The sequence below is a fragment of the Schistocerca gregaria genome, chromosome 4 (genome assembly GCF_023897955.1).
Source record: "Schistocerca gregaria isolate iqSchGreg1 chromosome 4, iqSchGreg1.2, whole genome shotgun sequence".
Lineage (NCBI taxonomy): Eukaryota > Metazoa > Arthropoda > Insecta > Orthoptera > Acrididae > Schistocerca > Schistocerca gregaria.
Genome location: NC_064923.1, coordinates 311767967 through 311791911, shown reverse-complemented (window position 1 = coordinate 311791911; position 23945 = coordinate 311767967). Strand labels below are relative to the sequence as shown.

General features: G+C 43.0%; 1 protein-coding gene across 1 annotated transcript in view; it reads right to left on the bottom strand.

The window, feature by feature from the left end:
- The window catches only part of LOC126267056 (trypsin-2-like), a 96144-nt gene that overhangs the window by 17830 nt on the left and 54369 nt on the right, over positions 1–23945 (bottom strand). Inside the window, exons 4-5 of the mRNA XM_049971895.1 lie at positions 23192–23333; positions 4679–4792 (exon numbers count right to left, since the gene is read on the bottom strand). Coding sequence (XP_049827852.1) covers positions 4679–4792; positions 23192–23333 — 256 coding nt within the window. The remainder of the gene's footprint in view (positions 1–4678; positions 4793–23191; positions 23334–23945) is intronic.

The window sequence follows — 23945 nt, the reverse complement described above, 5'->3', positions numbered from 1 at the left end:
ACGCAATGGCATACAGCATCTAACTAGTGCAACGATCCATCCACAGTCCAACGTCGAAGCGGAAAGTTTTGTCAGAACGTTCAAGCAGAAGATGGCCAAACTTCGCACCGCACACAGCAGGAAAGAAGCATTACAGATATTTCTTGCTTGCTATCGTTCGCATCCACCAGATGGACTATCGCCGGCGCCATCGGACGCTGCTCCACTTGCTACACCTCCTCAGCATCCGTCGCCGAAGGAAGGCCGCAAGTATAGTTTCGCCCGCATGATATTATGTTTTTTGGGATTTTTTGCAGCAGCAGATGGTGGATGCGAGACGATATCCTTCGTCGACTTGGCGCATACATGTACCCATTTCAGGCCCAGACGGACTGCGGAGCCTACATCACAATCAAATTCTCCACTATCATGTGCTCGGTGATCCTTCTGTATCTCTTCCCTCGGATTAACGGATCCCGAGGACAGCGCAGCCACAGCAGCCACCAGAGCGTGTCATCACGACACCGCGGGGCGACCCCATGGAGACGGAGCCTTCGCTTTCACTGCCTCCTCTCGTTCTACCGAAAGAGTTGGATCCGCCCACCCCACAACGGCCGACGCCTTCTACATACCAGAGCGACCAGATGGAGTGGTACGACTGGAAGTCTGACGCCCCCTGCAGCCACAGCTCCCGGTCCATCAGAGCGTCGACGCTCTTTCCTCGAAACCCCCATCCCCGTTTTCGTGCTCCATGTAAAACTGAAGAAAATGCAAAAACGTGGGAATTTAAGGAGATGGGACCTGGATAAACTGACTAAACGAGAGGTTGTACAGAGTTTCAAGGAGATCATAAGGGAACAATCGACCAGAATGGGGGACAGAAATACAGTAGAAGAAGAATGAGTAGCTTTGAGGGATGAAGTAGTGAATGCAGCAGGGGATCAAGTAGGTAAAAAGACAAGGGCTACAAAAATGCTTGGGTAACAGAAGAAATATAGAATTTAATTGATGAAAGGAGAAAATATAAAAATGCAGTAAATGAAGCAGGCAAAAAGGAATACAAACGTCTCAAAAATGAGATAGACAGGAAGTGCAAAATGGCTAAGCAGGAATGGCTGGAGGTCAAATGTAAGGATGTATAGGCTTATCTCACTAGGGGTAAGATAGGTACTGCCTACAGGAAAATTAAAGAGACCTTCTGAGAAAAGAGAACCACTTGTATGAATGTCAAGAGCTCAGATGGAAACCCAGTTCTAAGCAAAGAAGGGAAAGCGGAAAGGTGGAAGGAGTATATAGAGCGTCTATACAAGGACGATGTACTTGAGGACAATATTATGGAAATGGAAGAGGATGTAGATGAAGGTGAAATGGGAGATATGATCTAGTGAGCAAGATGTATGAGACAGTCGAAATACTCTCAGAGTACAAAAAGAATATAATAATTCCAATCCCAAAGAAAGCAGGTGTTGACAGATGTGAAAATTGGCGAACTATCAGTTTAATAAGCCACAGCTGCAAAATACTAACGCCAATTGTTTACAGACGAATGGAAAAAGAAGATCAGTTTCAATTCAGTAGAAATATCGGAACACGTGAGGCAATAGTGACCCTACGACTTAACTTGAAGCTAGATTAAGGAACGGCAAACCTACGTTCCTGGCATTTGTAGACTTAGAGAAAGCTTTTGACAATGTTGACTGGAATACTCTCTCTCAAATTCTGAAGGTGTCAGAGGTAAAACAGAGGGAGCGAAAGGCTATTTACAGTTTGTACAGAAACCAGATGGCAGTTATAAGAATCGAGGGGCGTGAAAGGGAAGCAGTGGTTGGGAAGGGAGTAAGATAGGGTTGTAGCCTCTCCCCGATGTTACTCAATCTGTGTATTGAGCAACCAGTGAAGGAAACGAAAGAAAAATTTGGAGTAGGTATTAAAATGCATGGAGAAGAAATAAAAACTTTAATGTTCACCGATGCCATTGAAATTCTGTCAGAGACAGCAAAGGACTTGGAAGAGCAGTTGAACAGAATGGATAATGTCTTGAAGGGAGGATATAAGATGAACATCAACAAAAGGAAAACGAGGATAATGGAATGTAGTTGGATTAAGTCGGGTGATGCTGAGGGAATTAGATTAGAAAATTAGAAACGTAAAGTAGTAAATGAGTTTTGCTATTTGGGGAGCAAAATAACTGATGATGGTCGAAGTAGAGATGATATAAAATGTAGACTGGGAACGGCAAGAAAAGGGTATCTGAAGAAGAGAAATTTGTTAACACCGAGTATAGATTTAAGTGTCAGGATGTCGTTTCTGAAAGTATTTGTATGGAGTGTAGCCATGTATGGAGGTGAAACATGGACGATAAATATTTTGGACAAGAAGAGAATAGAAGCTTGCGAAATGTGGTGCTACAGAAGAATGCTGAAGATTAGATGAGTAGATCACATAACTAATTAGGAAGTATTGAATAGGCTGGGGGAGAAGAGAAGTTTGTGGCTCAACTTGACTAGAAGAAGGGATCGCTTGGTAGGACATGTTCTGAGGCATCAAGGGATCACAAGTTTAGCACTGAAGGGCAGGGTGGAGGGTAAAAATCGTAGAGGGAGACCAAGAGATGAATACACTTAACAGATTCAGAAGGATGTATGCTGCAGTAGGTACCGAGCGATGAAGGAGCTTGCACAGGATAGAGTAGCATGGAGATGTGCATCAAACCAGTCTCAGGACTGAAAACCACAACAACGTGGAACGATGATCCGTCGCTCTACGGGGGGAGGAATGTTACCGCGTAAAGTCAGCGCCAGCACGCCAGTCGGGAACGACAAAGAAGAGACGGCACGCTGACCGACCTCCCTCCAGAACAACAACGAGACAGCAGCGGCCCCTAGGTGAATGAGGACACAGGCACCGAGACCGACTGGTGGGAGCCCACTTCGATTGGTGGTTCAACGTTATTACTTCGTTTGAGACGCTTCGTGGCCTATTTCGTTAACAATCGCTACGTAGCACATACTTGTGTTTGTCTATTCCGAAGTAGATTGATTATTTTGTATTTCGCCCTGTGCTTGCCGCACATCTATCAAAGTTAAGTGTTTTATTGACTTGTAATAAATCTCATTAATGCGAGTTGTTTGGCTGTTTGTGCAGCAAACCGAGTGTGTAAGATTCGTAGACACAACAAAGACCACAGTGTCAACTTGTAACCCGAGTTTCATAATCTGCAGTAATCATCGTACCACGTATGCAGGGTAAAAGCACAACAAACACAAGAACCTTGTCATCGAACCAGCAGCAGCCTACAATCACTACAGATAATAATGAGTACTGAAATAAAAGTTCGTACGGAGTGTACGGCATATCAGTACTAATTGCTAGAACCGTACTATATACGGTAAAATATGCAATGCATATCAACGAAATAGGAAAGGGAGGTGAAAGGGTCGAAGGGGAGGACAAAAGCACGAGTTGCGGGCTGCCTATTCAGATTGATAAAAGAGGCGGAAACGGAACTCGGTACATGACCTTGGACCCAGGGAGCAACATGTCACTACAACGATATTAGCAAATGAGAAGTGGGGGAGGGGGAGAGAAAATAGGGGAGGGAAGGGCAGAGACGGAGTATATAGGAGATTGTGGGCTAGAGGCTGGCGCAAGTAATGCCGGAGTTACTGATTGGGAAAGAGAATACAAATTATACATTATATCGGAAGAGAGCGACGAGCCAACCTAACCGATAATCGATATCTTCGTTCAACATGTCAATCGGCTTCTTTATTTTGCTCTTCAAAGTCTCAAGTTAATCCAGAATATCCAAATGTACACCTTTTGATGCATGATGCAAAACCTTAAGTGTGTTATCTATAGTACCAACATGATGGTCCTCGTTCTTTAAATGCTATCCAAATGCGGCCTATTAGAAGGAGCTACATGTTCTTTAAAACGGGTTTGTGCAATATAAAATCATTCACAACATCACCATTGCAACTCATATACGCCTCATGAATAATATTTACCACAACCCTCACCCACTCCCCACTTTACAGCGTGTTCTGAACATTCGCATGCCTCTCCCTGCTGAGATGAGATATTCCAGCAACCTTTAGAGGTGGATGCAGGAGAGAAGATTCAAATGGCTCTAAGTACAATGAGACTTAACATCTGAGGTCATTAGTCCCCTATAGTTAGAACTATTTAAACTTAACTAACCTAAGGACGTCACACACATCCATGCCCTAGGCAGGATTCGAACCTGTGACCATAGCAGCAGCGCGGTTTGCGGTTCCAGACTGAAGCGCGTAGAACCCCGCAGCCACAGCGGCCGGCCATGAGGGAAGGGACCGACATAAAAATAGTAGACATATCCATAAAACTCAAGGTTATCGAAGAGATTTAGAATGACTACACTTAATAATTTCGCCTTTAAAACGTGTAAATAAACTAACTGTTTTGTTAAATTACTATTATAATGAGTTGGCAGTAGATTTCACTTCCGTATTTGTGCACGTTATTTACATTTTTAAAGAAAGAGAATTTTTTTTTGTTTACTAGACAAAGATTTTATTCCTTTTGCTGTCAACCATAAGACTGTGGCAGGCAAGTGACTCGTCAGCACAGAATAAGAGGCTAATTTACAGGTATATCGACACTCTCGGGTGTTCCGACACTCACTCCTTCCTCACATTCGTAACATTAATGAACTCACATCGACGGCTCCCCAGCCGACCACGGTTGCTATGGTGCCGGCGGCTGTCTGCTGTCCCGGAGCCGGAAGGGAGACCGGCTGTATGGTCGACGAGAAGGTCAGCGGCTGCGTCAACTGCAAGAAATAAGACCACACTGCAAGCTAATAGCCAGCGGGTGAATTATACCGAACGTCAGTAAAAATTATTCTACTTCAGTCTAGTTTAGTACATGATATAAACTACTGGCCATTAAACTTGCTACACCACGAAGGTGACGTTTTACAGACGCGAAATTTAACCGACAGGAAGATGATGCTGTGATATGAAAATGATTAGCTTTTCAGAACATTCACACAAGGTAGGCGCCGGTGGCGACATCTACAACGTGCTGACATGAGGAAAGTTTCCAAACGATTTCTCATACACAAACAGCAGTTGACCGGCGTTGCCTGGTGAAACGTTGTTGTGATGCCTCGTGTAAGGAGGAGAAATGCGTACCATCACGTTTCCGACTTTGATAAATGTCGGATTGCAGCCTATCGCACTTGCGGTTTATCGTATGGCGACATTGCTGCTCGCGTTGGTCGAGATCCAGTGACTGTTACCAGAATATGGAATCTGTGGGTTCAGGAGGGTAATACGGAACGCCGTGCTGGATCCCAACGGCATCGTATCACTAGCAGTCTAGGTAACAGGCATCTTATTCGCATGGCTGTAACGGATCGGGCAGCCACGTCTAGATCCATGAGTCGACAGACGGCGACGTTTGCAAGGCAACAACCATCTACACGATCAGTTCGACGACGTTTGCAACAGCATGGACTATCAGCTCGGAGACCATGGCTGCCGTTACCCTTAACGCTGCATCACAGACAGGAGCGCCTGCGATGGTGTACTCAACGACGAACATAGGTTGATGAACCCAGGTTCTGTTTACAGCATCATGATGGTCGCATCCGTGTTTGGAGACATTGCGGTGAACGCACATTGGAAGCATCTATTCGTCATCGCCATACTGGTGTATCAGCCGGCGTGATGGTATGGGGTGCCATTGGTTACACGTCCCGGTCACCTCTTCTTCATATTGGCGGCAATTTCAACAGTGGACGTTACATTTCAGATGGCTCCACCCCTCATTCGACCCCTGCGAAACCCTGCATTTCAGCAGGATAATTCACGACCGCATGTTGCAAGTCATGTACGGGCCTTTCTGGATACAGAAAATGTTCGACTGCTGCCCTGGCCAGCACATTCTCCAGATCTCTCACCAATTGAAAACATCTGGTCAATGGTGGCCGAGCAACTGGTTCGTCACAATACGCCAGTCACTACTCTTAATGAACCGTAGTATCGTGTTGAAGCTGCATGGGCAGCTGTACCTTTACACGCCATCTATACTCTGACTCAATGAACAGGTGTATCAAGGCCTTTATTACGACGAGAGGTGGTTATTCTGGGTACTAATTTCTCAGGATATATGCATCCAAACTGCATGAAAATGTAGTCACATGTCAGTTCTAGTGTAATATATTAGTCCAATGAATACCCGTTTATCATGTGCATTTCTTCTTGGTGTAGCAATTTTAATGGCCAGTAGTGTAAAAAGAGACAGGCAGAGTTTCAACTAAAATGGATGTTTACGTAGTCGGTGATGGGTATCGGGCTACGCTCATTTTCAATAAATAACAGTAGGTATACTCTGCACTAATATGAGTGGAACAGATGTCGCTCTATCTCCTGCGAGAGTTATGCAGTGTTGAAGAGCTCTGTTCTATTGTGTTGCCTCCATTTTTGTCCTGAAATTCTGACAGTTTTCTGATTTCCGAGGATCACACGAAAAAGAAGGAACTAAAACAAAAATACATTAAATACATTGTTTTCTCTTATTAATTATGCAACGTTAAAGCATTTTGTAGTTTTATTTTGTGAACTTAGATATGATCTCTTTTTGTACCTTCTGATCTGTCAACAATATTATCAGCATTCTTCAAACATCACCGCCGTCTGAAAAAACTTCCCTGATTAGCTCTTCCAAGTCAATTGCGAACGAAATGATTGTCATAATTCTTGGCCATGGAACTGACATTTTTACTATGTGTGTGTGTGTGTGTGTGTGTGTGTGTGCGTGTATTTGGGATGATCAGTGGATGAGATCATTACGTCCATTATGATTCGATTGACTTGTCTCTCTTTTCAGCTACATTCTGGGAAAATCGTTAAATTAGATTCAGGTTTTATTTCGATCCCTGTCCTTACTGGCTCACAATAAGAATAGAGAGGCAAAAGTGTCCACCCAAAAATTTAATATTAGAATGTACCTTACTAGAAGTACCCTCAAAACATGAAAATTCATTGTTTTAACGACATTGCTTTATGTGAAGCTGTTGTGTACAGCTTTTACTGAGCAAAATCGACGTGGGAATGTTCGCTTATTTGTCACATATTGTTAACGTGGGTATAGGAATATAGTATATGAGTCTGTGTTGATGTGAGGAATGTGAATGATAAATAAGATACCCGAACTTTTTATCACTACTTTTAAGTGAAACTCAGTCCGTCATCTGTGATAGTACAATATTAGACGTTCACTCCATTGTATAAAGAATATTCCGTTACGTTTAAGACCTTAAGTCCTTTAAATTGAACCCCCTGACCCCACCTGTGTTTGAAACGGATGGGAATGGTGGCCAGTAAAACTATAAACGGTTTATTGATGTGTAACACGACTATTATTCTGACTAATTACTACGAGGATCGTTCAGTAACTAATCCAACACATTTTCATCTGGAAGCAGGTAGGTTTTATTCAGGGTTCCTACACCCCATACTTTTTCCCTCTCTTTTGGCTACTAAATAATATTTCTCAACATTATCTCCGCTCAGTGCGACGCCTTACACCACCTTACTGGGAACCCTGTATGCTCTCATGGTACCACTCTAATGCCGCATTAGTAACGTCCCCGCCATCCTCCTACAGCTTCTCGTGGTGTCCATGCTTCATTGGGCCAAACGGATGGACTGTCGGAAGGAGTGAGATCCAGGTTGTGTGGATCCTAGGAGTACACCTCTCAGAGCACCACAAATGATAGTCGAGTGTGTTAGCAGAGACGTCCAGCTTTGTGGTGAGGCGTCTGACTGAGATCCGTCGGTCACTTCCAATGAAAGTGTCCGCACGTTCCAACATTGCAGGGATCACGGCTGTGTGGTGGCGGTCGGCACCTGGGAGATCGGACAAGTTCGTGTGGTTTCGTAGCAATGATGACAGACATCCTGCCCAACGGCTCGCTGTGCTTTTGTTCACTGACAGATCTTCGTAAACCCTCTGCAAGCGCCCACGAATATCTGCAACACTCTGGTTTTCCGCCAAAAGAAACTCAATGACAACTCTTTGCTTGAAACTCCGTTACAGGCGCTATTTTGAAGGCTATGCATAGAGCCACCAGTTACGAGAACTTCATGAAGCCGTATTGTGCCTGAAGCGGGAATACTCCACCATGTCCATCAACAAATCTGGAGTAAAAAGTGTTGTATTGCTTACTGAGCGACCCTCGTAGATATTAAGTAAAATTCAAGTTGTGAAGAAAATCTGTACATTGCACATTAACAACAGCATAAAGTCCTTTGTTGCCGGCCGCGGTGGTCTAGCGGTTCTAGGCGCGCAGTCCGGAACCGCGCGACTGCTACGGTCGCAGGTTCGAATCCTGCCTCGGGCATGGATGTGTGTGGTGTCCTTAGGTTAGTTAGGTTTAAGTACTTCTAAGTTCTAGGGGACTGATGACCACAGTAGTTAAGTCCCAAAGTGCTCAGAGCCATTTGAACCATTTTTTAAAGTCCTTTGTTACTGGTAACTATGAGGTTAGAAATAATTTAGCTGGAATATGCGAATAGTATCTTAATTTTCTTGCTGAATGTCTCTCTCTCACGCATAACTTTCTCTATTTGAGCAACTGCTTTAGATGGTGAATTGATTTGAACTAAAGGTAATTGCTACAGTGTTATCAACAAAACTAAGATGTATTTCTTAAAGTATTCTAGGCGAACTAGTTGGAGGAATGGTTATTGGATGAAACTTCGGATGCCATTGTGAAATCCTCGTAATAATGCATCCGTGCAACTGATTAACATCTTCAGGCTCGACGAACAAACTTCTGGGCTGTGACTGCAACCTCCTGCTAATGCCAGACTATAAGGAACAAGCGGAGGCCTAAAGGCGTCAAGGTAGTTTGTCTGTGACAGAAAATTATTGGTCGGTAGCGGATGGAACTACTGTGCTACTTACAAGACAATGAACCGTGGACGTCAGCGCATCTTGAAACTTACCATGGACACTGCTGGGGATATCAGGCGGTAAACCAAGCGTGCTCTCACGCGGGTATGAACACGCAAGAACAATATCTCTGGTGCAGTGAGGTCAGTGCTTCGATCCCTACTAGAGGACACATATCGTGTGCTAAGGCTCCCATAGGCAAAATACATCTCATGAGAATCACGGTCTCCAATGTCGTGGTCAAGAAATCACGTGCAAAGGCAACCGCCCCTGCCAAACTACACGTATTTCCTAAAATTCAGAAGGACAGCGTGCCACTTCCCCGTTCATTGTTGGGGTGCCAACATACATCTTGAAAAAACACCTGGCACAGCCGCTGACTCCTTTAAGTAGGAAAATGTGAGTAGGAAAATGTGAGCACCATGTACGTATTTCAGAGGAATTCTTCCATGGGTCAATAACTTCTGACTCACACCACCTGAGATCCGCGCAAGTTTCGATGTGGTCTTACTTTGCACTTTAGTACTGTTGCAGCAATCATAGTTGATTGGTAAGAAACTACAGGAGAAATCAGTACATTTGCTTAAGCTCGTGCTCACATCGATGTATTTTCTATGCGGTTACCAATACTTTTAACAAAATGATGACGTCGCAATCGGCAGTCGTCTTTCCATACAAAGAAATTTAAAGATAAAAATTCCGTCCGTCTACGAAACTTCAGGTTAGTGTAGGCTCGGTTAAGGATAGTACTGGCTTGAGAAAGCTTCGTCTTTATAAGATTACATGCGCCTGGAGGAAGCCACTGATCAGACAAATTTGTGGCACTATGGAAGACTGATGTGTCGAACATCGACGACACACGATTGGGCCCACCAGAGAAATCTGCAATGGCCCAGCCCTATTTTAGGAAAGATCAGAAAATGGGTCAGAAAGCTGCCAAAATTCTCTGGGCGATGTGTCGCACTGAGACACGTAATGAAAGAATCGGTCAAAATTAACAACTCAACAAATCTTGTGAACGTAGATATGGCTTTACTGTATGTGATCCAGCGTTGGCAATACTAAAGTTACTGCAACAACAAGAGTAAACCCAACGGATGACGCTTAGGTGGCGAGTTTTTTTATCAGATAACAATGGCCATTATAGTCGAGCGATGTCGTCAGCCTAACGGAAGTCATTCACAAGCTGCATGATGAGGGCGCGAATTGTCACCCATGAAGACGAATGCCTCGCCAATATGCTGCCGATATGATTGCACTATCGTTCGGAGGATGCCATTCACGTGTCGCATAGCCATTACGGCGTCTTCCATGACATCCAGCGGCGTACTTCGGCCCCACAAAATGCCACCCCAAAGCAGCAATGAACCTCCACCTTGCTGAACTCGCTGATTTCATCTGAGTATCATCTGAGAAGACCACCTGTCAACACTCAGTGAACGGCCGGTTGTGCTACTGACATAGATTCCTGCCTTCCTTGCCAACGAACACCAGTCAGCCTGGGTGACTGAACGAAGCGCCTGCTGCACAGCCCATACGCAGCAACTTTCGCTGAGCAGTCGTTGAGGAGACACAGCAGATAGTCCCTTGTTTCACTTGGGTGGTCAGTTGCTCAACATTTCCATATTTATTTTACTGTACACATTTCTGTAGCTGGCGTTCACCCGTGTCGTCTATAGCGTGTGGTGCATCACAGTTGCCTCCACAGCGATTTTGGATATCGCAGTTTTGCCATGCATGGTATACTGTAACCACTGAGGCAAACGATCAATTTACAAACTTTGCCCTTGGCCTGAAAGCCAACGATCATGTCCTTTTGAACGTCACATAAAGAGCTCCGTCTCCGCAGTACGGCAACGATTGCGCTGTTTTTTGCACCCCTAGCACGATCTATATATATTCCACTGCTAGTGCTGTCACCTGCCGTTTTGCCGGCCGGGGTGGCCGAGCGGTTCTAGGCGCCACAATCTGGAACCGCGAGACTGCTACGACCGCAGGTTAGAATCCTGCCTCGCGCATGGATGTGTGTGATGTCCTTAGGTTAGTTAGGTTTAAGTAGTTCTAAGTTCTAGGTGGCTGATGACCTCAGAAGTTAAGTCCCATAGTGCTCAGATCCATTTGAAACATTTGAACCTGCCGTTTGTGAGTGGTTATTGCCGACTGACGTAGAATAAAGACGGTGGTCACATTAATGTGACTGGACTGCGTCTGATGTCACTGTCTCGTTAAAGTAAGTGTCAGAGAGAAACAGAAGAAGTTTACTGTGGTGTAAAAATCTTAGAGTTATAATTTACTGATTATGATGATGAAGTGGCCGATGTGGAGCTACTGGACGCAACTGTACTGCTGAGTCTGCAAGTGGTAGGTAGGGAATTTCCCAGAATTTCTTATCTCTTTTGTGAATTACTGCTGAATTAAGACGTGGAGGAGGAGGGGATTTCTGATGTCTTGTGAAACGTCTAGTTCCCAGTATCTTCAAGGCGTGTTCCAACAGGAAAAAAAGACGTAAGTCCTCCTGTTGCATTATCTCTCTCATTTTCAAGCAGCATGATCTCGAAATCATGGGTTCCCTCACACTGTCTCCACAATGTCTCCGCAATGAGACGCAAAGATTCTTTGCTTTGTCATGAGTGAGGCACCCAACGCTACACAAAAAATTCCAGAGGCAATGATTCCATAAAAGTGATGGACCATATGTTGTGACATCATGACACCGAAAAAAGTATCTTCGAATAAAAGTATACTAATAGCATGTTTGGAAAAAATAAATATTTAACGATATTATTTTCTGGGTACTCTTTCTCACTCCTTCAAGTGACCACAACTTGCGATGATGGACACAACGCAGCAGCAAGCAGCCTTCTAAATTTAAGAGGTATGATGCCGGTTTTTGTTTGGCTCTTTAGTGAGTAAGAGTGTTATTGCCATAGTCTGTTTCACGTCTTCTGCTGATATGCTATTCATTATGCAGTCAGTCTGTCAACTGTCCGTTACTGTTCCACCGTGCCTCACAATTTTCCACTGACCATTCTTTTACTCTATCTGTCACCAGTAACTATCATTCTACACCGACAATCACACTCCTTGAGCATTCTTTTCCACTGCTCTTCATTCTTCATGGATCATTATTTGCCACTGTACCATTATTTGAAGTCATTAAATCTGTAGTTCATAGTATACAGTCTAGGTGTCTCATTCATGTTGCAGTAAAGGAATTTCGCAACAAATTGCAGTTTGTAAGTAATATATTTCCAATTATATTTGAGTTCCTAGAATCAGCATATCTGTTTTCGTTACTTGAAATATTGAAGAGAAAGATGAAGCAAGAGGAGGACTTACTGCTTTGTTACCTGTTGGAATACACCCAGGAACTATTCGTGAAACACGAGATCAGAAATTCTGGGTAATCCACTCCCCCACCATTTGCTGATTCAGCAGTAATTCACACACGTGATAAGCAGTTCTGGGTAATCCCTTTCCCACCATTAGCTGACTCATCTTTTGAATAGTTATGGATACTACTATGCGCAATGTTTCCACATCTGCTCCATCATCATCATCATAATCAGTAAATTTCATCTCTCACATTTATGCACCAAATAACTTGCTTCTACTTCTCCGAAATGCGCACGTTAATAATATCACAGAGAGAATGAAGTGGCTGACACACACTCCAATTAGGTATAAATTCGGCTTAATAAGTTCCAGCTAGCTGACTAATCACTTTCGCTTATTGTAAACAGTCTCAGCTTGGCTGAACAAGTATGAAGTTGCTTAGTCGATGTCACAATATTAGTGACGTCTCTGCATACGTATTGAAGCAATCTCCAAGAACTTCCATTGTCCCAATTCAAGGCAAATACACATGTGAGGCAATGAAAGTCACTTCGTCGATTGAGTATTATTGCCCCCTCTCCACCCAATAGTACGAGAGTTTTCTTGGCAGTAATCTTTTCACCTGGCGATTTCCAACCCCATAGAATAGCTTCTGTGGGTAGTGAAAGTCATCGACAATTTTGTTGTAACATGTCAACGCGAGTTATTGGACCTAGTCAGAAGCAGTAATGACTCAGAGATATGAAGAGCTTCCTGAGTGATGTAAGGAAGCCTGTGCTACGATGTAAATGTATAAAATCTGTCTAGAGTTAATGGTATTACTCTGTAGAATGATGTTTCAGTTTGCAATGCCTATTTCTTTCGTCAACTATCACTGCCTTACCTGCATAGCATTATCAGCATAAAATGACAAAAATTTGTCCTGCAAGATGTAATTAATATCATAGAACAGGGTCTCTATAATGTTTGGTGACTTTGAAATGGCAGAAACCCTCGTTTCGTACCTATGAAAAAAGATTATTCCTACTGTTCAAAATGCCATTTTATTGAAGTGTCATGTAGTTCCCATTGTTTAACTGCAAACCAGGAGAAACGTTTGGAATAGTAAGATGAAACTGAAACCCAAGAATTGGGTTGCTACAAGGTCTTACTGACTTTGATATTAGACGACTGTTTGATGAGGGAGTGACATCGTTTACTTTGATAATTCTCGTTGACAAGAGAACGTTAAGCTGTAATTCAGATCAGCATTAATTCTTGTGTGCGTCTTGCGGTGGTCTAGAGCCATATTTAAATGGATGTAATGTGACTGAATTAAGCTCTTCCAGTAATGTATAATTTATTTCAGTAGTCTGAACAAGCGAGGGTGTATTTCATTCAGTTACACAGAAAATTTAGATGTGAAAGCGCATAATGTGAAGATCACTTCTGCTTGAAAAGTATGTTTCGTGCATTATCAGAGATAGTACGAGTACGATTTTATTTTCTTGCAAAGTCGAAGAATAGAGACCTGTAATTATACTTGCCTTAGTACCTTGATGTATTGGGACAAGTGGTTTTATTTCTGGAGAAAGATTTCGCTTTCGATGATGCTGGCTCTGTCTTATTGCCTCATCGTCTTTGGCAATGTTTAAGTCTTTTTTTCTGCCAGTACAGTCTTTGGTCTGCTGTATTATATAAACATTGTAGAAATTCTCGTTCTGTATTCCGAAAATGTGCAGTTTGACTGATATGTCACAGAAAAATCGTCAGAGCACATAATTCTTACCATCCTAAAATGATGTTTTGCCATTTCGTTTGTTTTTTGGCTACGCTTTTTGTGTGTGAGCATGCTGCTTTCAAATAGCATATACTAATTAGCTGTTGATGAGCTTTAGTAGTTGATTATGAGATATACGGTTTAGAGTTCCTTGGCATCATAGTCCTCATTTATAAATATTGCGGACTTCTTCGAAAGTTCATTTTTTACTTAACCGCTACCATGCTTAAATGAAATTGAAGCGAAAATCAATATTCTGCTGTTAAGAATATCAAGTACAATTTCTAGTGTTGCATAGAAAGCATTTTTATCGCTACCCCGCAAAATGGTACTTGATAAGATGAAACTTTAAAGAAAAACGAAGGGTGATGAGTACATTCTGCAATACTGCTTGAGATTGAAATGACAACACCCTCTGCGTATTTTAGATGTGCAGATAACAATGCAAAATATGAAAAGCATCATACAAGAATAGAGATGTGGAAATGTTTGGTTTAATTACTGTACAAACGCAAAACAGTAATCGAAATTCAATATATTATTTGAAAACTTCCATTTTTTCAAAAACAAATATCACACATTCCAAAAAGAATAGCTAATATCCAGACCTCCTCTTACACGGTGCATTTCAAATGTCATTCGTTTTCAAAGAAAAATAAAGTCAACACATAAAAGAACTATTTACAGAGCTGTAGGCTATGAACATAATTATAACCGTACATCATCACTCCCTCACTGTCTAAGTCTGTTACTTCTATTTTTCGGGTTATTTCACAACTCGACCAAATCGCGTAACTTTCTTTGGTGAGACTCTGGGACGTGTGCGTAGCTCATTCCCAGGTGAAGTGTCTGTAGGTTGTCCTGTAGGTAATAGGTGTCTGAGTTCACAAGGATATAGGCTCAGTTCTCAGTCTGTCACATGTTAGCTGCAACATACTTGATTTTTAGAGTGAAATGTTTTATTTTTCGCTGCAGGACTTCTCAGGGGTCTTCGTAGGGAGGCACTCGTTTTGCTTTCTCACTAATATATGAGTTGCGTTATGAAGATCTTTACTAAGGAATGGTGTTTCTTTTACCTTGTGAGAACATTCTGAAGTGTGTAGTTTACTTTGACCTCACTGTAAGTTAATACTAGCAGATCTACTTCTTCACTGTTTTCTAATCTTACATTACATTTAAGACGTCTTGGAGCTGTGTAAAATACTGGATCCTAGAATGAAAGACGAAGATAAGGTTGCACCTCTCATGAAGGGTGTTGCTGAGAACTCCTGAAGGAGGTTTCGAGAGCAGACGATTTCATAAAATGGTGCCAGTATAAGGAGACAATGCCTCAAAAAGAATTACACGTAAGAAGTTTGAACAGATCCAAATGTCATATCGATGTCTGTGATGGAGGAAGCAGCTGATTTCACAATGTTCTTCGTCAGACAGTGAGAGAGAAAGTTCAGAAGTCATTCGGATTGCATGGCGAGCAAAAAACCGAGACGCCTCAAGAGGTCACAAGGGAGGAAGTGGAACAGACATTGAACCCAATCTCTCGTCCCTTTGAACCGGTGAAAAAGTCGAGACCCAGGCTGAGTTACGTTCCTCCAATGCCGCATGAGGAACTTGTTCAGGCACCAAGGAAGACTGACGTCTGGAGGACAGAGGATAACTAACGAATATGTTTCCACTGTGGACGACCGGGGCGTGTGCTGCAGTATTATCGTGGAAGGCGGCGGATGTTTGATGACGCCAGCGCCAGAAGACAGCAGACCGATCTTAGCCGACGCCAACTCCGAGACGACGAAGATGAACAAGAAGATGTGGGTGCAGGAAGACGTAGGTTACCATCACCGCAAGATCCTTCCAAGACTCATGTGCGTAGAAAACGCTGAACCATTAATTAAAGAACAGCTGAACGTCATAGAAACCTCCCATGCCGAGTCTGTGGGCGAAATTACAAATCGACGGTCTTAAGAGTCCAACAGGACGACTCGTCAGGTGGGCACTACATCTTCAAGAGCATGACATTACCATAGTGTACAAAAGTGGAAGAAAACACCAAGATACCGACTGTCTCTCAAGAATCCCTGTGCAAGACCATCAAGACTCTGATGAAGATAGTGACTGTCCGCTGCACTCCAGGATCTGTCTGCTGAGCAGAAGAAGGACGCCAAGATACCTCACATTATGCTTGCCTTAAATCGATCAGAGAATGTGAAAGGACAATTTAAGATAGTTAATGGATTACTTTGAAGAAAAAAATTGATCCGTTTGGAAATAGTTGGCTACCAGTGATTCCTAAACATATGCGCTTAGATGTTACACAGAAATTCCATGACACACCTGAGGCCTGACATTTAGGATTTATTAAGACATACGATAGAAGCCGCAAGAGATTTTTCTGGTCAGGTTTATTTATGAGTGTTCGTCACTATGTGTCTCACTGTCGAGAGTGCCAGAGGAGGAACGCAGTTCCTCAGAAACCACCTGGCCTACTCATACCAATTCCACCAGCCGAAACGCCTTTCCAGCGTGTTGGGATTGACCTCCTCGGACGATTTCCAATGTCTAGTAGTGGCAATAGAGGGATTATTGTTTGCACTGATTATCTGACACGCTATGCCATTACAAAAGCCGTGAAAACAGCCGAAGCGTCCGAGGTAGCCAAATTCGTCGTGGAAGACATTGTTTTAAAACACGGTGTCCCAAGGTCGTTAATTACGGATCAAGCGAAAGTTTTTTTCAATTGATTCTTGTGATAGAGATAAACCGTCGCTACAACATTACTCATTACATGACGACTGCCTACCATCCACAAACTAACGGGCTTACTGAACGCCTCAAAAAGACCTTGACCGAGATGCTATCAATGCTCGTGAATGTTGTGCAGAGCAACTGCGATGGGTTTCTACCTTTCGTGACGTTTGCCTACGACACCGCCAAACAAGACAGCACAGGATTTACGCCACTTTTCTTGGTGCGTGAGGCGACGACGACGATGGGCACTGTGTTTCCGTTACATCCTGATGACGTGGACGACGACTACATAGGCCAGGTGTTGACCAGAGCTGAGGGAGCTCGGCAGTTAGCTCGACTCCACACGCTGCAGATTCAAGAAAACGATCGCCGAAGGTATGACGCGAGCCACCGCCCTGTTGTCTACCAGCCTGGTGACCTCGTCTGGATCTTCACTCCTGTTCAGGAGGTTGGTCTCTCTGAGAAGCTCCTCAGGCGCTACTTTGGACCTTATAAGGTTGTAAGACAGTTGTCTGATGTTACTATTAAAGTTGAAGATTTCGACCCCGATACAAGACGACGAAAGATCAGAGATACGGTCCACGTCCTTCGAATGAAGCCCTTAAAGGATCCTGCACCCCAGGGTAAATTTGAAGCTCCTGCCACAGGCAACAAGCGAAAGGTGACGATGAGCATAGAGGCAAAAGAAGTTCTATCACCACCAGGGCGAGAATCAGTCAGCAGTAGCCGGAGTATACAGGACCGATGGCTCGTTCCTGGACTAGGACGACGTAACACCGAGACGCTGTTCTCTTAAGGAGGGAGCAATGTCGCAGAAGAAGCTGAGTAGCACCGTGGTGTAGTGGTTGTGATACTAAACTGTGGCATGGAGGGTAATGAGTTCAAAACTCACCTGGACTTTACAAATTTAATTTCTATATTCAGTTCGAGTACATTCTAGAAGAATCCACCAGGAAGAATGACCAGGCAGTGTTAGAGTAGTGCAATGCAGCATCTCAGCAGTTGTAGACTTATTTTCTTGCCCCACGCTCTAACGTAGTCCGAGGAGAAATGATTGAATGATGTTACTCGACTTATTTTTACCATGTGCTCTGATGGCTGCTTTCAAAGTTCGGCTGAATCTCTTTGTTGTTCTATCTGATTGTGAGCAATATGCCATTGTTCGTGTTAATTTAGAACATCGAATCTAGCTCATGCTCGCAACATGCTCCGACCGGAACTGTGTTCCTTGGTCAGTCACTCTTCCGTTAGGTGCTCCAAATCCAGTGATCGATGAGTTTTAAAACGCTGGTGCCACTTCTTCTCAAACATCACTTAGTGGAATGACCTTCGTCTAGTTACTGAATTGTTCAAGGAATGTTAAACAGTATATCAGTTCATCTGAGGGACACAGTGAGCCGATGCAGACGATGTGAACCACATTAAATCGTCCAACTGTAGCAAGGTGATTGCAGACGAGGTAAACGGGAACGATAGATAACGTGAATTCACCTGAACAGGAAATGGAAAAAAGGTTCTGACAGAGCTGTCAGACGACGTACATATCCCACCGTTGCATGAAAACACAATGGGCCCAAATTCAAGTATGCCTGTTACTGGAATGCATTATAGAATTATACATTTCTGCGACGGAATGGAAGATCTTGTAAATCGAATTGGTTTGTGCTACATTACGAAGAAAAAATGACGTTGCTCCCTTCTATGACTTAATTACGTCTGTCCACATATTGAAATAAGACCACAGATAGAAACGATTTTTCTTAAAGAAGATTTCTGTAGCTCCGATTTCGCACACCTGCTGGAATATCAGGAGAAACGACGGATGATCAGCGTCGCGCCACTGACCATTCATCCTTCTTACCATGTGCAGAGAACTACCACTGTGGGATTTAGAGGGTTGAATTAGATTATTATTCATTAGTAACTGGATTTGTAGTGCAGCTAAATTTATTTTATGTGGATCAAACATGAGGGACTTCGAGGGCACGGGAGAACCGCTGCTGGTTGCAATGTAATGTTAGCATCATACTTACTTTCTCTCGGCGTAAGGAAGTGCCTTTTCATGATTTTTTAAAATTAGTTAATTGAATTTACAGTTAGTATGGAGTGAACTAACAGAATCAGACAGACCAACAGCACAGTGGGGTACAGCCACGTAACTGAATGTAATTTTATTTTCAGGTCTGTTAATAAGCCAAACTGATCAAAAACGTCTGCACCGATTACACATTTTGTTGCGACGTCTACCATAAAAGACCACTCAAAACCGCGTTTTAAACCTAAAACAGATTGGATAACTTTCATCCATAAGTTTTAACCTCAGATCCATTTGCAGTATGAAGTTTGTATTCTGCCTCTATTACCTTTCCTTAGAACATGCTGGTATAACGGAAACACGAGCACTGCTGTCAACCAGGAAGCATAGCCCTGAAGTTTTATCTTTAACGAATAATCGATAATGGTTGCGTGAAATAATCGTTGCGGCGGAAAACTCAGCCGCTACCATGACTGCCGAATGCAGTTTTTCTCACTTCTCCATTGCCAAGTTTGGACACACCTCTGATGTCTATAGTCTGAGTTACAACAAAATAAAAGTATCAGTACTTTCCTGTAGTACCTTATCTCCACTTGTTCTTGCCTCTTCTGCCAGAACTTCGGCGCATTAGGTACTGTCGCTTTCTCTAGGTCGATTTTCCGTCTTCATTTCTAACCTCTTAGAGCCTTACTACAAGATCTTTCACTACCACAGACGACTCAAAAATCACAGAGGACTCTACCGTAGAAGTTGACTGAAGTTCCTGAGTGCTTCGCCTTTCGATTATCCTGCTAGCCTTTTACTCTACTCCGCTCACACTTTCTTTGTAAATTATTAAAATATTCCGGGCGATACTAGGAAGTTTGTCTTACCCGAGAGTCTTTAAAATTTTATCTGAAACGTTTGTTCTTTCATAACAGTTGATTTTCCGTAGCAAATGAATGGGTTTCATATCAACAATTTCTATTTCGTTACGTAGTTTCTTAATTTGACGTTCTTCTTTCCCTTAAAGGCCATTAAAAGTTTCTCTTTAGTTAGCGATTATTTGTTGCTTTCGTCACTGTACACGAGATCCCATTTGCGAGGGCGAGCTGAAAAGTAATGCCTTCTCATTTCTCATGTAATCTCAAAGCATTTTAAATAAAACAAACGTTATTAACATTCTACGTCTTTATTCTTCACGTCTACAATTTACTTCTCTCAACGAGAGACCATGTTGTTGATGCCATCACCATAGAATGTTTCGGACTGTCACAGAGATCGCAGCACTCGTGTCTGGTTTGGAATTGTCATGCTGAAGGAGAAGGTGCTCCATGTGAGGACGAACACTTCGAATTTTACTCGATTTTACCTCGCTGTCCCTCACGCACCGACATACTTACGTTAGATACCGCAATGCTACAAGCTACAGTTCTGAACCCTCTGGCAGCAGAGGGCTGTAAATATTTAGACATGAATAATAAAGATGTAGAATGTTAATAACGATGTTTTATTTAAAAAGCTTAAAGAATTTTGATATTAAATCTTCGGAAACATTAGTTTTCAGCGCGTCCTCGTATTTTCTTCAAATCGGGGTCTCAGTGTGCTAATAAGTAATTGAATCTGGTTGCTTCAGTCTGTATTACCGCGATTCTGAATTGTGCTTGGGTCTGGTAAAACTATAGATCAGGCTTTCCAGTGCAGAATGGGGGACGTTTATACTACTTCGTACTTTTCCAGTTTTTATCATTGTTTGAGATATTATTGTTCATTTCTTCCAACATTTTGGTTTCTTGTTTAGATGGCGGCGATGGTCCGCACAATGAAGCAACAATTTTACGATTATAAATAATCAGCCTCGATTGCAAATAGAAACCAGATGTTTTGGCATGAATAACCTAGCCTTCTTAGGAACACATTAAAACTACAAACTGCCTAAAAAGGCGTGGTCCAACATTAATACAGAACTCCCGAAAGGGCAAAAGACTCACATAAAATGTAAAATAAACGACACGTGTGTACCATATCAATAGCTGTACTTAGCTCAAACGTCAGAAGCGGGCTTCCTCACCCCAGCCAACGTTCGGTGGGCCGTGGTCTCTCACGTAAACTCAGGTGGTGCCGGCAGCTAGGCTGTGAGAATGTCGGAAAGGAATGCGCACGCGCAAATTGAGAAATCGTCTTCATCCATGTGATTGGCAAAAATGTGTTACGTAGGTGGTCCAATGACGGAGTCGAGGGCGCAGGAAGTTAATGCGTCTGTGTGTATAATGTCACAACTCGAGGACGATTTTGTAGAACTATAGAACGTGGATACGCGGGATCTATATATGTGGGATAGCAAATTCCACGGATGGTCAAAACGCATGCACGCAGGACAGACGAAATACCATCAGCTAGAAGCAGGCTAAAAATATGAGGGATGGATAACCTATTTTCAGTTACTTGGAATCGGTGATAGTATTTGATGACTACGCTTGGATACGCGTTTAAAGATACTATACTAAATTCTAAGCGCTATTGACCAGAAAAGGGTCAAATTAGTATGACAGGCTTAATGTAATTGCGTGAAAGGACGTACGACGTTGCCCTCATCGCCCTTAATATCTAATGACCGACATAGTTCATTTTGAATAGTGCTATCGGATATGTACCAAAATAGTGTAAAAAGAACCTAGTTAGCATTAACTGTTAAATCTTCAGACCCTCTGTGCCTGTGGCTGCTCTTCGCTATGCCCGGGAATGCAGTTCATGATTTCAGAATTACTGACTAACTACGATATAATGCAGCTGATAGATAAACATCTTTTGGCCTTTTCTCTATATCCTTAATCTTAGTAATATTGCCCACAGCTCGTGGTCAAACGGTTAGCGTAGCTACCTCTGGATCACAGAGTCTGGGTTCGATTCCTGGCTGAATCGGAGAGTTCCTCCGCCCGGACACTGGTTGCTTGTGTTGTCATGATCATTCGGGAAAATGGCGAGACTGGACCGTGGAAAGATTGGGAATTTCTACGGGTGCCAGTAGTCGCGTTGCTGAGCGCCCCACAGACCAAATATCATTATCATCTCCATTAATATTGCTGAACAGTGTATTTCCTATTGCCAGTGAAATATATTTCAGGACCCAACATGTGTTCCTCCTCTTACAGCCTTATCGCTGAGCAATTTTTATCCCCTAACACTGTTGGCGTTGGATTGTTTGGGGAAGAGACCAAACAGCGAAGTCACCCGTGTCATCGGATTAGGGAAGGACGGGGCAGGAAGTCGGCCATGCCCTTACAAAGGAACGATCCCGACATTTGTCTGGAGCGATTTAGGGAAATCACGGAATGCCTAAATCAGGATGGCCGGAAGCGGGATTGAACTAGCGTCCTCCCGACTGCAAGTCCAGTAAGCTAAACACTGCACCACCTCACTCGGTCGCATAACTCTGTCTTCTAGTGCTTCAGCTACTGTAGGTTTCCAATCTCTCGTGGTTATTAGATTTCCGTCTCCCTTTACAATCTAAATTTCCCACTTAGATCGCTCATAACTTAGTCTGCCCAGCCATCTTCTCATCATGGCGTTAATACGTATACCTGTGTGATTCATAGCGTTAGTTTCGTTTCTATTATGAAGAGAGTAATTGTGTGACTAAATTGTTCGCAGATCCTCACTCTTTGCTCTGTCTCTATCTTAACGAGTCCTCCTCCTGCTATACCATTCTACTGTTACCCACTATTCGCCTGTGTTTTTACATTATTTCCATTTCGTTTCAACTGATGCCTACTATGTACGTCGAGAATCATTCTTTGAATGTACCTTTTTAGGTAGTCTGATATTCCTACCATTTAACGATTTTTGGTATTCCACTCTCCGACTCATAGCATGTTACCCTGCCTTGCTTTTCAACCTTGATCTCATGAGCATCATCTCCTTGGCGGTCCGTTTGTGGAGATCAGATTGCCAGGCTACTCTGGAATGGTTAGTCAATGGAGAGATATAACTTTTTCAATGGATACACATTTGACGTGTCTTTATACAGTGGCTTTTTTGCCATTTGCGTCCTCTTATGTTGTTCAATGTTTATTCTTCCGCCTCTCGGGTGAGTTCCCCAGTTGAAGCGCAAGATAGTGCTTTGCACATGAATCCGTTTCTCGCTCTCTTTCGATAAGCTTATTGGCAGCTGCGGCTAGCTCCCTATACCTGATCCCTTCGGCTGCCACAGTTGGCCACTATTCAGTGGCAGGAATGGAACAAAATACCTTGGAGTGACTAGTCAAACATACTGAAACCTCTGCTACATTGTCTGGGCAGTTTCTGTTCAACTTAAGCAGATCTAATTTACGATAAAACTGAAAGAGGAAAAGCGACAGCAGACGGTCTCATATGCCACAGAAACAAGACAAGGGTAACGCAAGTGACGATCATACCTTGAGCAGAGAGATGTCGTTCCAGTAGGACCATTCATCGAAGTTCTCGTGAAAGATGGTTGCGTTCACTCCCACAACCACACCTGTTTCGGCACCATACGTGGTGGAGCCTGCATGAACAAACAAGGTCTCCAGGTTGGTTCTGAAACAAAAAGAAACAGTCTGCATTTCTGAACAGCTACTGAAACGGTTGAGATGTATTCTGCTATACAGCAACGCGGTCGCTATTTGTCGTCTTAAGTGGTGCATCACACTAACCCCAGGAACGTAGAATAGTTTCTGGACTCTTCTCCACGCCTGTCACAGGAATTTAAACCCTACTTGGAACCAGTTTAGTATTTATATTATCCTGGAAAGTATCCTTTAAAAAGAGGACTGTTTAAGCATGACTCAAGAGACTGTTAAATCAGACATTAATATTGCTAATTATCTGATATATGGCGAAATCATTCTGGAAATATTTCTTCCACCTTCATTCCTTTTTCAGTTACGAAACTAATTTTCGTACTTAATTAAAGGATGATGATCGATTGCTGCAGAGTATTAGAAAGAATCAGCAATAACAATTTCCTCACCATCATAAGGCTATTTGTGCTAAACGTGTCCGAGCAATTCCCCACTCCAGCACATGTGAAGCTGCAGCATATTTGGAATACACGGGTTTCATAACTATTCACACAGGAAATTGAACTGGACGAATCAAGTGATTTGTTATAAAAACGCACGTGGCTTCCACCTAAACCTATTTCCAACG